The 15,046-nt window shown below is 42.8% G+C and overlaps 2 protein-coding genes across 8 annotated transcripts in view; one reads left to right on the top strand and one right to left on the bottom strand.

Moving 5' to 3' along the window:
- Nucleotides 1-4,709, bottom strand: part of MAP4K5 (mitogen-activated protein kinase kinase kinase kinase 5) — a 113,915-nt gene extending 109,206 nt beyond the window's left edge. For 2 of the 6 annotated variants that reach the window (XM_032244554.1, XM_032244551.1), the window contains exons 1-2: nucleotides 4,539-4,674; nucleotides 4,089-4,305 (exon numbers count right to left, since the gene is read on the bottom strand). Coding sequence is in view for 3 of the 6 variants with exons in the window: in XM_032244551.1 (XP_032100442.1) it covers nucleotides 4,089-4,196 (108 nt within the window). In the remaining 3 variants the exon portion in view is untranslated. Of the gene's footprint in view, nucleotides 1-4,088; nucleotides 4,309-4,538 lie in introns of those variants that run through there. The other 4 variants (XM_032244552.1, XM_032244553.1, XM_032244549.1 and 1 more) reach the window with 3 other exon arrangements.
- A 70-nt stretch (nucleotides 4,710-4,779) lies between these two features.
- The window catches only part of ATL1 (atlastin GTPase 1), a 98,731-nt gene continuing 88,464 nt past the window's right edge, over nucleotides 4,780-15,046 (top strand). Inside the window, exon 1 of one of the 2 annotated variants that reach the window (XM_032244557.1) lies at nucleotides 4,780-5,006. The gene's annotated coding sequence lies outside the window, so the exon portion shown is untranslated. Of the gene's footprint in view, nucleotides 5,079-15,046 lie in introns of both variants that reach the window. The other variant, XM_032244556.1, reaches the window with a different exon arrangement.

A 15,046-nucleotide genomic window follows, 5' to 3' on the forward strand; every position in this document is an offset into this window, starting at 1 on the left:
AAAAAAAAAAAAAAAAAAAAAAAAAAAAGAAAGGTAAAATAATAATAATAATAAAGATAAAAAACCAGATTCCCAGAACTTCTGTGAAATCTAGGCTGGAAACAATTTTGATACAAATATTTGGTTAAGGACTGCCCAAATGGCTTGTATTACTGATTATGAACTCTATCATGATGCTGTAGTTGCTCTAGATCATTGTGATCAGAAGGTAGTCAAGAATCTAAATCTCCAGATTTACCCTTCCTGTTGGCAAATCTAAATTTTTACAGTAATTACAAATAAAAGCTGCTCAGTTGAAATTTAATCCACCATCCACCACATTCCTTTTCTCTTTTGTGTTTCTTTTCCCTCTACCATTTCATTCTCTTGCCCTCAATGATTCACCCCTTTTATCTAGAAGAATCTTTATGTTCCTCCTCTTCTTTCAAACAGGGAACAGCCAGTATAAGACTGAGCTCTCCGTCTTGGGGATTCTCAGGAAAGATAGAAGCTTCAGAGAGGATCTATGGTATTGATGAACATAAAAATAGATCACGAAGAATCTCAAAGCTATAGTCCTTTTAAGGCTTCTGCTTCAAAAGATACTGCAGGAGTGGAAAAAAAAAAAAAAAGTTGGGGTAAGTCCAGGCTTGGTGGCTCACACCTATTAATCCCAGGCCTTCGGGAGCCTGAAGCAGGAGGATCACATGAGGTCAAGAGTTTGAGACCAGCTTGGGCAACACAAGTAGAACCTGTCTTTACATTAAAAAAAAAGAAAATTAGCCAGGCATGTTGCCACACACACATAGTCCCAGCTACTCAGGAGGCTAAAGTGGGAGAATCCCTTAAACTCAGGAGTTCAAGGCTGCAGTGAGCTGATGGTGCCACTGCACTCTAGCCTAACGAGTGTGGCCCTATCTCAAAAAAACAAAAAACAATCAAACAAAAATGGGGATATTATTTGAGTAGAACAATAGCTAATTTACCTTCATTATTCTTTACTGTAGTAATTTCACTAGTTTATATCCTAGATTGAAAATACTTATAAAACTTCTAGGATTTTCAGCTCATCAGAAACACAGTGATAAATAGTAAAATTACTCTAATTGAGCTCAAAAATATCAGCACTATAGACTCAGGTTACCTGTTTTTAGGCATACTAAGGAGTAAATTAACAAAATTAATTTGCAGTAAACTGACAAAATTCTATAGGACTTACTTAGATGACTGATAATGGATATACTATAAAATAGTTTTTCAGAAATATTTCCCCAGAGAACTCAAATAGTTGAGATTTGTAATAAAAATAAGCAGAGTATCACTAAAAAGCATTACAGGGCCAGATGTGGTGGCCCATGCCTGTAATCCGATTGGGAGCCTGAGGCAGCCAGGTCATTTGAGCTCAGGAGTTCGAGACCAGCCTGGGCAACATGGCAAGAACCCCTCTTCCCTAAAAAAATACAAAAATTAGCCAGACATGGTGGCGCACACCTGTAGTGCCAGCTACTTGCGAGGCTGAAGTGGAAGGATCACTTCAGCTTAGGAGGTTGAGGCTTCAATGAGTCAAGATCACGCCACTGCCCTCTAGCCTGGGCGACAGAGCCAGACCCTGTCTCCAAACAATCAAGCAAATGGCATTACAGTAATACTTATGAGTATTAAATGCTAACTTAGTGTTGTGATGTCAAAGCGTATGCTCAGAGAACTAGGTGACAAAGTCTGATATTCATTCATTCATTTATTAGATTTTTAGGAAGTACTTACTCTGCCAGGCATAATCAGAGACAGAGCAGTGAATAGGTTAAAATCCCTGCCATCATGGAGTATTTTAGTGAATCAAGATAGATAATAAACAAGGAAAAAATAAGTAAAACATTATGTTGGTGGTAAGTACAAAGCAAAATAGAAAGCAGGAAAAAAGATGGAGAGGGTGTAAAATAAAGAAGGAAGGAAGCAAACCATATGGTAGGGTGCAGGGGACACATTATGAAGAGAGGAAATAGCAAGAACAAAGACCCAAAGATAGGGAGATGGTTATTATGTTTAAGAAGCAGCAAGTAAGCCAGGGTCACTAAAGCATGACTAAGGAGAGTGGTAGATGAGGCTGGGAAATAAGGGGGAAGGACTGGGTCTTGCCCAGGAGCATCTGAGTAAGGCTTTCAAGCACAGGTATTACAGCAATTGGTGGCAATGGAGGGGTGAGAGGTGATTCCAAGTAATTAGAACAAAGGTAAACAAAAGACAAGGAGCTATGAATGCCTTAAGGATGTTTAGAATCAGAAGCGGCCTAGTGTGCAATGAATATACATGTAAGTGTGAGGGGAAGCAACACTGTGAAGGTAGAGGACCACGTGTTGAGGGGTGAAGGTAGGGTGTGATGAATATTCAGTTTCTGATCCTCAGTTTGGGAACTGCAGAAAGAGGCTAGGACAGGAAGGCAACAGGGTAAAAGGCAGACATTAGCTGCCCCTTAAATATAAGCTTTGTTTTCACCGGCATGAATAAAATCCTGCTCCAGACAGTCGCTTTAGTTACTATATCTACGAAGAAAAAGGGTGGAGTTATAAGATCTCTGTACGGAAAACACTCTTAAACTTTTATTGTAGTAGAGAGAAGAGAATATATACAACAAGTAGAATTTATACTATTGTAAATTAACATGAACTAAATTGAACTGGTCTAACACAATGAATCATAGACAAAGATGACTAAAAAACGAGATTAAGAAAGGAAATAGGAATTTCAATTTTCTAAAGAGCATTCCACAAAATGGCTAATCCCTGGATAAACAACTAAGTTAACTACCTCTCATTTTACATAAAGAAGAAAAGGATTGTTATAATCATTGAACATTTTGAGTTAAAGAGCTGGGACCTTACTCACAATTCAACACCCCAGTACCTCTATCAGTGCCTGGTACAGAAGACTCAAATTCTTGTTTAAGGAATAAAAAGCCTATCCATTACAGTTTATCGCAGGAGAATCAAACAGTGCTAGAGCTATAATATCGCCACCTTGAAATGTTAGTATTAATAGAGAGGAAATTAAACGCAAGTAAGTAGAAAGAGGGGAACCACCTGTGCAAAAGAACAACATAAGCCCAGAGGAATTTACTGCTTAATTACCCGAATGGCACAAAACCACTTAGGCGATATGCAGAACTGTTGTTTGGCGCAATGGGATACATATCATGATCAAATCCAATAAACAACGCTGCTGCAAAAAAGCAAAGGAACTTGCCCTTAATACTCGTGGGTTGCACTAATGCTCCCTTTCTGGAACACAGAACAAAATGTATAAGGCAATATCAATCTCTTTCCTCTGAATTCAAGAACTCAGCGGATTTGGGGAATCGGTTTGCTTCTCCACAACGTTTTTAAAAATTCTAAATTAGGAGTAACTCACCCTCATCGTTTGTCCCAAATAACACAAAAGAGCACAATACAAAGACAGCAGCTCATATCCACTCATGGTTATGGGATGTTATAAATCCCTGAAAGAAACCGCTAAAGTAAAACAAAACCCAGCGTGCTAACATCGTATTTCTATCGTCAACCAAAAACAACCGATGAAACTTCCACCAGGAAGAGCATCTTTTTATATCGGATAGTATTTGCATACATGTCACCAATATTAGTTTGCTTACAGTTAAAGATCAGAGACAGGGTTTCGTATGGCTTTTTTAGGTCAAGCTCATCCATTAAAACAAGTTTGTTTTTTTTTAAATGCAAATATCTAAATGTCAATACTCTTTCCTGTCTACTATCTTCATTTTTCCACGCTAACACTAGAGCATCCTTCGGTGTAATTCCATAAGCAGATTCAAACTCCCTTCAATACCATAAATGGGCCTTATTAAAAAGCCTTTAAACCACAAAAAAGTACAACAGCAGTTTGTAACTGTGTGGTTAGCTCTGCTTGTTGGTAGCGATTAGAACAAGCTATGAGTCCAGGGTGCTCAGAACCGAGTAAAAGGGATTCCGGCCGCTTTCTCCCCAAGAGGCAACAATAAAAGCATCCTCCCCTCGCCCCAGTACTTCGCCCGAAAGTGGCTTCTATTCCCGGGACCCAGTCGACAGCAGGAAAAGGGCCTGGCCAGCCCCACTCACCTTGTAGACGTCCCCATAGGTGCCGCTGCCGACCCTCTGGACAAGCTCGTAATCCTGTTGCGGGTTCCGCCTCAGGATGTCCGCGGCAGGCCGCAGCGGGGCCTCCATCTTCGCTTAGGGCCCGGCCCCCGCCGGCTCGGCCCGCGGCTCCCTGATTCCCGCTAACGAGCACGAACGGCGCCGCTTCCCAACATGGAGCCTCCGCCCGCAGCTCTGCCTGCACGAAGGACGAGCAAAGGCTGGTCGGCGTCGCGGGATACGGCCCCGAGCGGCCCGTGCCCCCGCCCCTTCCCTTCGTCTCCGCCAGGGGCCGTGGAAGAGAAACGGGCCTGAAAGGGCCCCCGGCGCGCAGTATCCTTGTTCGGGCTGCGGCCCTTCCCCCACCCCGGCCGCCCGCGAACTGCCTGGCCGGGCCTCCTCGCGTGCCGGGGCCCAGGGCCGGTTCCGTACCTGATGGGGGCGGCCCCGCTCTTTGTTGAGCGCGGAGTCCGGGACCTACTTCCTAGACCTCTCCCGCGTTCCCCTCCCCCGCGCCGACCGGCAGCTCCGGGTCTCCAGACGCCGCCGCCGCCACTCAGCCGCTGCACCCCGCGTCCTCTCGGAGGCGGCGGAGGCGCGTACGGTCGCCGCCGCCGCCGCACCACGTTCCCCACCCGGGGCTGCGTCACCGGGAGACACGTTCCCGGCCAGCATGGGTCGGCGCCCAGCGGCCCGCCCGAGCGCTCCGGCCGCGGGACCAGAGTGCCGCCCTGAGGCCTGCTGAGGACACGACACCCTCCCACCGCGCCACCGCGCCCCCCTAGCCGGGCGCGTCCTTGGAGGGCCTGGGCTGTCTCCCTCCCACTCTCAGAAATAAGGGACGCGCCTGGGCATTCGTGGACCGGCGTGTCTTGGCCAAACCGTCCGCACATTTGTCAGGTAGGCCTGGAGGGTGACGGGTAGAGGAAGAAGGGCAATGGGAACGCAGCCTCCAAGTTCCACACGGAAAAGGTACGTTAAGGGCACTGGGCCAGAAGTAACCTGGCAGCGGGGCGCCGGGGAAGGAGGTGGGGACTGCCAGGTTAACTAAGTCTCGGCACACCCTACTGCACCTTCCTGTTTTGCAAACCATTCCCGGTGGTACCAGTTTGAGGCTGCACTGCACACCTGCACAACCTGTCTTCTACTTAGTTCTTCTGAGACATTTCTGAAATCCTGAATTCCTAAAACTGCTCAATGGCCTTTGTCCCTGTTGGGTACCAGCAGAGTCTCACCGCGGGTATTGCACCTTTAATGAGATCAGGAGTTCCGCAAAAGTAAAACAAAGTCAGGGGTCAGAGACTGGTTCTGGTTCTACCACCTTCTCAGTGTGTGCTCTGGGACAAAACAGCATATTTGGCAACATCTCAATATCCTTATCTGCAGCTTGAAGAGGATAAGATTTTGCATCTGACACCCAAGAAAGTGTTTATAAAGCGTTTTACAGGCTTGTAAAGAGGGTTATCGAATATAAGAGGTTTTAAAATACTTAACAGTGCACAGCATATATGGAACAGGAGTTCGGGGAAGTAATTTGGCTGATATTTCACAAGCTGTTTTGCAGTTTCAGTTCTAGTCTTGCTCTGAAGGTACAAAGTAAGTTGCCAGTGTTACCTTATACTGGCTAAGTTATTTCCAGAGCCTCATAGAGATTTTGAACAGAAATGCCAGATGACACTCAGCCACTGCATTTAGTGACTGAAACATCACAAAAGAGCAAGTTGGAGATGTTGGCATGTGGCTTTGAACATCCTATTTTTAATTCTGTTCTTGAGAAATATCCTCCTTATTGTCGATAATTGTATAATGTAGAAATTAAATTCGCACCTTAACAGGACAGGGAATATATGTATTTTCTTGTGCTCCACACACAAAGGGCACTTATTTGGGGAAGATAAGTAAGCCCAGACTTACTTGCTCCATGGACAAAGCCTATGTGTTTGCTGCATTGAAAAAATTGTTGAAGAACAGTTCCTTCTTTCAAAGATTCTTGGCACTTGTTTTGGTGGGCACATACTTTTGGCTTCGATGACTCAAAATCTCTTCAAATGTTCTATTGGTATCTTAGTACTTGTTTACTGTCATAGATTCATTTGGGATTTTTTTCCTCTTGCCCTATAAGTATTTATCCTTTAGTCTGAAATATATTTATTCTTACATGTTTATACTTGGATTACTCAAGAGAATTTTAGGCAGCCTACAGAAAACACTATGAAACGAGATAAAAATAGGTGGGCAAACCAGTATGAAGTTTAAGAGAAGGAAAATACAAAACCAGAACAATGCAACAAATTGGCCAAGCAGAGGAATTTTTTCTTTTTCTTTTCTTTTCTTTCTTTCTTTCTTTTTTTTTTTTTTTTTGAGATGGAGTTTTGCTCTTGTTGCCCAGGCTGGAGTGCAATGGCCTGATCTCAGCTCACCACAACCTCTGCCTCACATGTTCAAGCGATTCTCCTGCCTCAGCCTCCTGAGTAGCTGGGGTTGGAGGCATGTGCCACTATGCCTGACTAATTTTGTATTTTTAGTAGAGACAGGGTTTCTCCATGTTGGTCAGGCTGGTCTCGAACTCCTCACCTCAGGTGATCTGCCCCCACCTTGGCCTCCCAAAGTGCTAGGATTACAGACGTGAGCCATGCGCCTGGCCCAAGCAGAGGAGTTTACAGTGTTTTGAATAACCAGTGAAGAATAACCAACTGATCAAGAAAGAGGCACGTATTTTCCTCATGTGAAGACTTCAAAAAATTTATTTAATGAGCCTTCTTCATAAAGTAGAAATGGAATGCCCACTTTGAGACAAGGATAAATATCCTGACAAACCTTTAAGCATGTTATTCTTGAAATACAGCATTTAAATTGAAGTAGGCAATAAAATGTTTGAGGTCATAGGTTTCAACAAGACCCTGGAGTACAGATATTTTATGTTGCAAGTGATGGCAGATCCATATGCTTTCAACATCAACCTAGAGGCAGATAGCATGGAAAAAGTCAAGATTTTATGTGGTGGTTCAAAAATGTGTCTGCTATAATCATTATTTTACTTGTACCACAATTCATGCAAAGAGGAAAACATTTGTTTTATACTAACTCCAAAAGAATCTTAAGGATTTAAAAAATACTGGTTGAGTCAGCTGGGCGTAGTAGCTCAGCCTGTAATCCCAGCACTTTGGGAGGCTGAGGGGGGTGGATCACGAGATCAGGAGTTTGAGACCAATGTGGCCGATATGGTGAAACCCTGTCTCTGCTAAAAATACAAAATTTAGCTGGGCTTGGTAGCGCATGCCTGTAATCCCAGCTACTAGGGAGGCTGAGGTGGGAGAATCGCTTGACTCCGGGAGGCAGAGGGTGCAGTGAGATTGCAGCATTGCACTCCAGCTTGGGCAACAGAGTGTGACTCTGTCTCAAAAAATAAATAAATAAATAAATAAATAAATACTGGTTAAGTTTAACAAGATCAGTGAAGTAGGTTGCTTTGTAAAAAAATTCAAATTCAATTTACTTAAAGTAAATATATACTGAGTGAATTTAATTTTACATCCTGAACAATTAAGCAAATAATTTCAAGGTTGAAGTTGATATGATAATATGTTACTTATGTCATGGTAACTAACCAGAGAATTTCTTACAAACCACCCAATTTCATATTACAAAGTATGGAATAAGAATAAATATGGCTTGATAGGTCCTTCTTTCCAGCCTAATTGTCATGCATTCTTAGTGTCTTCATTCTATCTGACACGTAAATATTTTTCAGCTTTTACTCTATCAGTATAACAAACTATAATGGTTTGCCACATGCTTCGTAATGTACTTCCCTTCTTTCAAAGTTCTTTGGTGAAATGCTAACTGTAATCTGTGGTCTCTAGTTTCAGCTCTAACTTCAGCCAAAGCAGAATAAAAAAGAATTGGGGGCCATAAAATGCTTTATCTTATATAAGGTTAAGGTTCACAATTTATTATCCAAGACAGAATGGCTAATTAAACCTTCAAGTGTGATAGGACAGAGCATAAGGACAATGACTTTAGTCTATTGAACATACAGGTTTAAGCAATATAGTAATCTCCTGCTTAATCTGCCAACATAAGCTAGTTTCAACATGTAACTCTGTGATCAGTTGACTGCTCCATAGATCTGTTAAACAGAAATAAATGTTGGAAGACATTGTCACAATTATGATTTGGATTTTTAAATACTTGTTATTAAACCATTGTGTTATTAATTAGGGCCACTTGTTTGTTGAGGCATACACCATATTTTCCGAATATAGGGCAATTCTAATATATTTTGTTCTGGATGGCATTAGAACATGTAGCTCATTCAGGATCAGTATCAGGTTATTATGATGAGAGTTTTAAAAAGAAGAGGTGAGAGACCAGCATGGTGACTCACACCTGTAATCCTAGCACTTTGGGAGGCTGAGGTGGGCGGGTCACAAGGTGAGGAGTTTGAGACCAGCCTGGACAATATGGTGAAACCCTATCTCTACTAAACATACAAAAATTAGCCAGGTGTGGTGGTAGGCACCTGTAGTCCCAGCTACTTGGGAGCCTGAGGCCGGAGAATTGCTTGAACCTGGGAGGCAGAGGTTGCAGTGAGCCGAGATCGTGCCATTGCACTCCAGCCTGGGCAACGAGCAAAACTCCATCTCAAAAAAAAAAAAACAAAAGAAGTGGTGAGGAAGGCAGTGGATATCCCTTTCATCCAGTTTGAATTGATCATCAGGTACGTTACTGAAATGGTTTGGCTGTGTCCCAATTCAAGATGTCCAAATGTCATCTTGAATTCCCACATGTTGTGGGAGGGACCTGGTAGGAGGTAATTGAATCATGAAAGCAAGTCTTTCCCATGATGTTCTCATGACAGTGAGTATGTCTCATGAGACCTGGTGGTTTTAGAAAGAGGAGTTCCCCTACACAAGCTCTCTCTGTTTGCCTGCTGTTATGCATGTAAGATGTGACTTGCTCTTCTTGCCTTCTGCCATGATTGTGAAGCTTCCCAGCCACATGGAACTGTAAGTCCAGTTAAACCTCTTTCTTTTGTAAATTGCCAGGTCTCAGGTTTGTCTTTTTCAGCAGCATGAATACAGACTAATACATTAAATTAGTACCAGTAGAGGGAGGTGTTGCTGAAAAGTTACCCAAAAATGTGGAAGCGACTTTGGAACCAGGTAACAGGCAGAGGTTGGAATAGTTTAGAGGGCTCAGAAGAAAACAGGAAAATGTGGGAAAATTTGGAACTTCCTAGAGACTTGTTGAATGGCTTTGGCAAAAATGCTGATAGTGATATAACAATAAGGTCCAGGCTGAGGTGGTCTCAGATGGAAATGAGGAACTTGTTGAAACTGGAACAAAGATGACTCTTGTTGTGTTTTGGCAAAGACACTGGTGGCATTTTGCCCCTGCCCTAGAGATTTGTGGAACTTTGAACTTGAGAGGGATGATTTAGGGTATCTGGTGGAAGAAATTTCTAAGCAGCAAAGCATTCAAGAGGTAACTTGGGTGCTGTTAAAAGCATTCCGTTTTATAAGAGAAGCAGAACATAAAAGTTTGGAAACCAGGCTGGATGTGGTGGCTCATACCTGTAGTCCCAGCACTTTGGGAGGCCAAGGCAGGCAGATCACAAGGTCAGGAGATCAAGACCATCTGGGCCTACATGGTGAAGCCCTGTCTCTACTAAAAATACAAAAAAAAAAAAAAAAAAAAAACTAGCTGGACATGGCGGCCCATGCCTGTAGTCCCAGCTACTGGGGAGGCTGAGGCAGGAGAATTGCTTGAACACAGGAGGTGGAGATTGCAGTGAGCTGAGATTGCACCACTGCGCTACAGCCTGGGCGACAGTGCGAGACTCTGTCTCAAAAAAAAAAAAAAAAAAGTTTGGAAACTTCGCAGCCTGATAATACAATGGAAAAGAAAATCCCATTTTCTGAGGAAAAATTCAAGCAGGCTGCAGAAATTTGCATAAGTAACAAAGAGCTGGATGTTATCCCCAGACAATGGGGAAAATGCCTCCAGGGCATGTCAGAGGTCTTCACAGCAGACCCTCATCACAGGCCTGGAGGCCTAGAAGGAAAAAGTGGTTTCATTGACCCAGGGTCCCTGTGCTGTGTGCAGCCTAGAGACTTGGTGCCCTGCATTCCAGCTGCTCCAGCTATGGCTAAAAGGGGCCAATATAGAGCTAGGGCCACGGCTTCAAAGGGTTCAAGCCTCAAGCCTTGGCAGCTTCCATGTGGTGTTGAGCCTGCTAGTACACAGAAGTTGAGAAGTGAGGTTTGGGAGCCTCTGCCTAGATTTCTGAAGATGTATGGAAATGTCTGGATGTCCAGGCAGAAGTTTTCTGCAGGGGCAGGGCTCTCATGAAGGACCTCTTTAGGGCAGTATGGAAGGGAAATGTGGGGTCTGAGCCCCCACGCAGAGTCCCTACTCGAGCACTGCCTAGTGGAGCTGTGAGAAGAAGGCCACTGTCCTCCAGACCCCAGAGTGGTAGATCTACTGGCAGCTAGCACTGTGCACCTGGAAAAGCTGCAGACACTCAGCACCAGCCCATAAAAACACCCAGAGGGAAGCTGTACCCTGCATAGCCACAGGGGTGGAGCTGCCCAAGACCAAGGAAACTAACCTCTTGCATCAGTGTGACCTGGATGTGAGACATGGAGTCAAAGGAGATCATTTTGGAGCTTTAAGATTTAACTGCCCTGCTGGATTTTAGACTTGCATGGGGCTGTAGCCCCTTTGTTTTGGCTAATTTCTCACATATGGAAGGGCTGTATTTATCCCAAAGCTTGTACCCTCACTGTATCTAGGAGGTAACTAACCTGCTTTTGATTTTACAGGCTTATAAGTGGAAAGGACTTGTCTTGTCTCAGATGAGACATTGGACTGTGGACTTTTTAGTTAACACTGAAATGAGTTAACACTTTGGGGGACTGTTGAGAAGCCATGATTGGTTTTGAAATGTAAGGACGTGAGATTTGGGAGGGACCAGGGGCTGAATGATATGGTTTGGCTGTGTCGCCTCCCAAATCTCATCTAAAATTTCACATGTTATGGGAAGGTAATTGAATCATGGGGGCAAATCTTTCCCATGCTGTTCTCATGATGGTGAATAAGTCTCATAAGATCTGATGATTTTAAAAATGGGTGTTCCCAGCTGCGTGTGGTGGCTCATGCCTGTAATCCTAGCACTTTGGGAGGCTGAGGTGGGTGGATCATGAGGCCGAGAGATCAAGACCATCCTGGCCAACATGGTGAAACCCCATCTTTACTAAAATATAAAAATTAGCTGGGCATGGTGGCACGGGCCTCTAGTCCCAGCTGCTTGGGAGGCTGAGGCAGGAGAATTGCTTGAACCCAGGAGGCAGAGGTTGCAGTGAGCCGAGATCATGCCACTGCACTCCATCCTGGTGCCTAGAGACAAAGTGAGACTCTGTTTCAGAAAGGGGGTGTCCCGTGTATAAGCCCTCTCTTTGCCTGCCACCATCCATGTAAGATGTGACATGTTCCTCCTTGCCTTCTGCCATGATTGTGAGGCTTTCCCAGTCACGTGGAACTGTAAGTCCAATTAAACCTCTCTATTTTGTAAATTGCCCAGTCTTGGGTGTGTCTTTATTAGCAGCATGAAAATGGACTAATACAGTTACAAAGCTGTTTATTTTAACTTTTATTCTTGGAGTGGTTTTAAGTTTTATGTGAAAATTGGTAGAAGGATTTCTGTATTCAACTCACAAATTGATTTTATCTACAAATTGAATAGCTAAGGAAAGATAGCAGATTACAAATAATCTTATGCTGTTCCTTATTGGTTTCCTCACACAATAATAGGTATATCTAAAAGGGTGCCCAAAGTTTGCCCATACCTCATGTAGACTAGTGTTAGGAGCAGGAAAAGCCACAATGCTTGGCTGGGATCCTATCCTACAGCTGGATAGCTCTTGCAGGATTCCAATAAGCTTTCCTTTTCTTTGTCTCTCCAAAGCAAGGATAATAATGGCTTTCCACTGTTGCCAGCCTGAGGATTCCTTGCTATCTATGGTGGTTCCCTTAACCCTGTACTCATTTTTAATCATTTATTTATTTATTAGAGATGAGGTCTTGCTCTGTTGCCCAGGCTACAATGCAGTGGCCATTCACAAGTGCTATCATACTGTACCACAGCCTGAAGCAATCCACCTACCTCAGCCTCCCAAGTAGCTGGGACTACAGGTGTGCACCACTGTGCCAGCTTTGATTTTTGTAAATGGTTCTTTTATGCTATTCTTTCTCTGTGCTTTTTCTCCCCAGAAACCTGATTGATAAAGTTATAGGGATTAGAATTAGTCTCAGAAAAGAGACTTTCAAAAATGGCTTTCTAGGATGGTATTACTCACATATCTGATGATTACTTACATAAACTACTTGCCAAGGAAAATGAAACAGTGGTATTCTATGGCATGAAGTGGTATCACAGTTGCTCAAACTATTGGTAGTGGCATGAAATGGAGTGTCAGTGTAGGGCACAAGACTGAAAGATCAATCTCTAGCAATTAGCTGCTATGACAATGAGGTTTACTAAAATTGTTGTATCATTTGGCTCTTCTGATTGCTTCTGTGAAAGTACATGGAAAAAAAGACAAATAGCCTTGAATTCCAAATAAAAGACATGAATAGAAAATCAGAAAATTTCCTTGACAGCTTTGAAGAAATCCATTATCTCTTATAGCTGAGGAGAAGATATAGCTGAGGATCAAGTCCAGAGCAATGTTAATTAAATGTGAGACCTAGTTAAGGTAAGAGCATAGGACCTGGTGGAGAAGGCCTAGGACCTATGACATGGGATGGGGGCATCTGAGCAGTTATGAATGAGGCTTAGAACTTTAAACATGAGTTAGAAGAAAGAGTTTCTGTATAGCCCTGATGGGTAAGTACATGGCGTGCTCTTGGAGGAGAGCTTATACACTGAAGAATTTGTAGGATCTTGGTAAATACTTACCTTGGATTCAGACTTGCTGTGTTGACTTGAGTGTCTAGAAGTCTTTCTAAGTGGGTTACTAGAAGCTTGTCCTCAACAATAGCTTACAATCTATGTGCTGAGACACCAGAATTTCCCTGGCATACTGTAGAAGAAAGAATCTCAAGGTTTAGGGAGATGGGAATGTTGGATTTTCTCTATTATAGTCATTCTGCTTAGTCATACTCTATTCATACCATGCCCAGAGGGCCCATAGAATTTACTCTTATCAAGACATTGAATGACGGAGAACAGATACCCTTGGTAAATTCTTTTATGGCTGCCCCCTGTAGATTAGAGATGATGATCGGGAGCCCACAGAGCCCACAATGAAACTGGGACCCATGATTTTATATTCTGGTAGAGGCCAGGTGGCTCAACTGTCAAAGACATGTTTAGCACAGTTACTGTAATAACCTTCAGGAAGCAGTGAAAGTTGGGATGTTTTGACTGCAGGGATAGGTAGTAGTATCCTATTGATCCCTGAGTCTATAGGAATGAATAAAACCATCAGCCTACTGAAGTGCTGTTTGACATATGTAGGTGGAAAAATCCTGGGACTGATAGGTAGAAACCTAACTGAAATCACTGTAATAGAGATTCAAGCCATATTACCTGAATCCTAGACATAAACCCAGTTCACAAACCTGGAATGCCTTAATTAAGGGTGAGGCCAGATGTCTTTAAGGAAGAGTCCCATAAAGCAGTTAGGTATAAATGGTGACTTTTCTGTAAGGCCATTTCCAGCGGCATTTGTAGCCTTTTACCAGGGTGATTGTAAACTAAGGAATGGGAGATTCTAGTACTTTCTGGAGGGTAATTCATATTGGCTCTGAATACTAATCTCTGCAGCCTCAAAATACCACCAAAATTCCAGTGATTAAGATAGATATTTTAAAAAGTCAAGTGTAGTCTTGGTTTTGATCCATTTCATAGTGGGGCAGTGGGACTAAAGTTCCATTCTGGTGTTATTTTTCCAGTCCCAAAATACATGTGAGTATAGATATACTGAGTAGCAGAATTCCTACATTAAGTTTATAGAGAGCTATTATGATTGGTAGGGACAAGTGTAACCTCCCTAGCTAACTTCTTCTTCATGCCAAAGTAGAATACCAAAATCAAACTTGATTACTGGGGACATTACAGAGATTAGTGCCACCATTAAAGATATGAAAGCTACAAGTCTTTTCCTTTTAACTCATCTTGGCTCATGTAATAGCCAAATTAGTTTTGGAAAATGTCTTTGGATTATTAAAAATTTAATCAAATGTTGATGCCAATCATAACTGTGTTTCCACATGTGGGATCTTTACTAGAGCAAATCAGCACAGCTCTTGGCACCTAGAAGGTAGCTATTGACTTGAAAACTAGAATGTAGCTTCCTTGCCAATTCCCATAAGCAAAAATAATCAGAAGCAGTTTGCTTTCATATGATTGCAACCTCACTGTCATTGTATCACCTCAGGGATATTTAAAGACTTTTGTTCTATAATAGAGCGTCATTCCAGAGGGACCTTTGTTTCCTTGATATCCAATAGAATATCATGGTAGTCTTTTATCTTGATAACATTATGCAAATTGGACCTTGTGAGCAGGAAGTAGCAACCACCCTACATACTTTTTAAAATACCCTTCATACCAGAGAATGAGAGATAAATCCGCTTCAGGAAACTGACACAAACCTGAAATTTCTGACAACAAAGTGGAGTTCTGGTGCTCTACCTTATATCATCCACCTCAAAGATGCACAGTGTTTGTTTGGCTTATTTGTATTTTGAGACAATATACTGCATTTGTACTCTTTGACCCATGTTGCCTGTATGACTGCCACCTTGTTCATATGACTTAGAACAACATAAAGCCCCACAGAAAGTCCAGGCTATGATGCAAGCTGCCCTGACACTTAGGCTTTAGGATTCAGCAGACCCAATGGTAAATAGGGTAGTGTATGGAGTCTGTT

The sequence above is a fragment of the Sapajus apella genome, unplaced genomic scaffold (genome assembly GCF_009761245.1).
Source record: "Sapajus apella isolate SASKATOON/1434 unplaced genomic scaffold, GSC_monkey_1.0 scaffold55, whole genome shotgun sequence".
NCBI classification, from domain to species: Eukaryota; Metazoa; Chordata; class Mammalia; order Primates; family Cebidae; genus Sapajus; species Sapajus apella.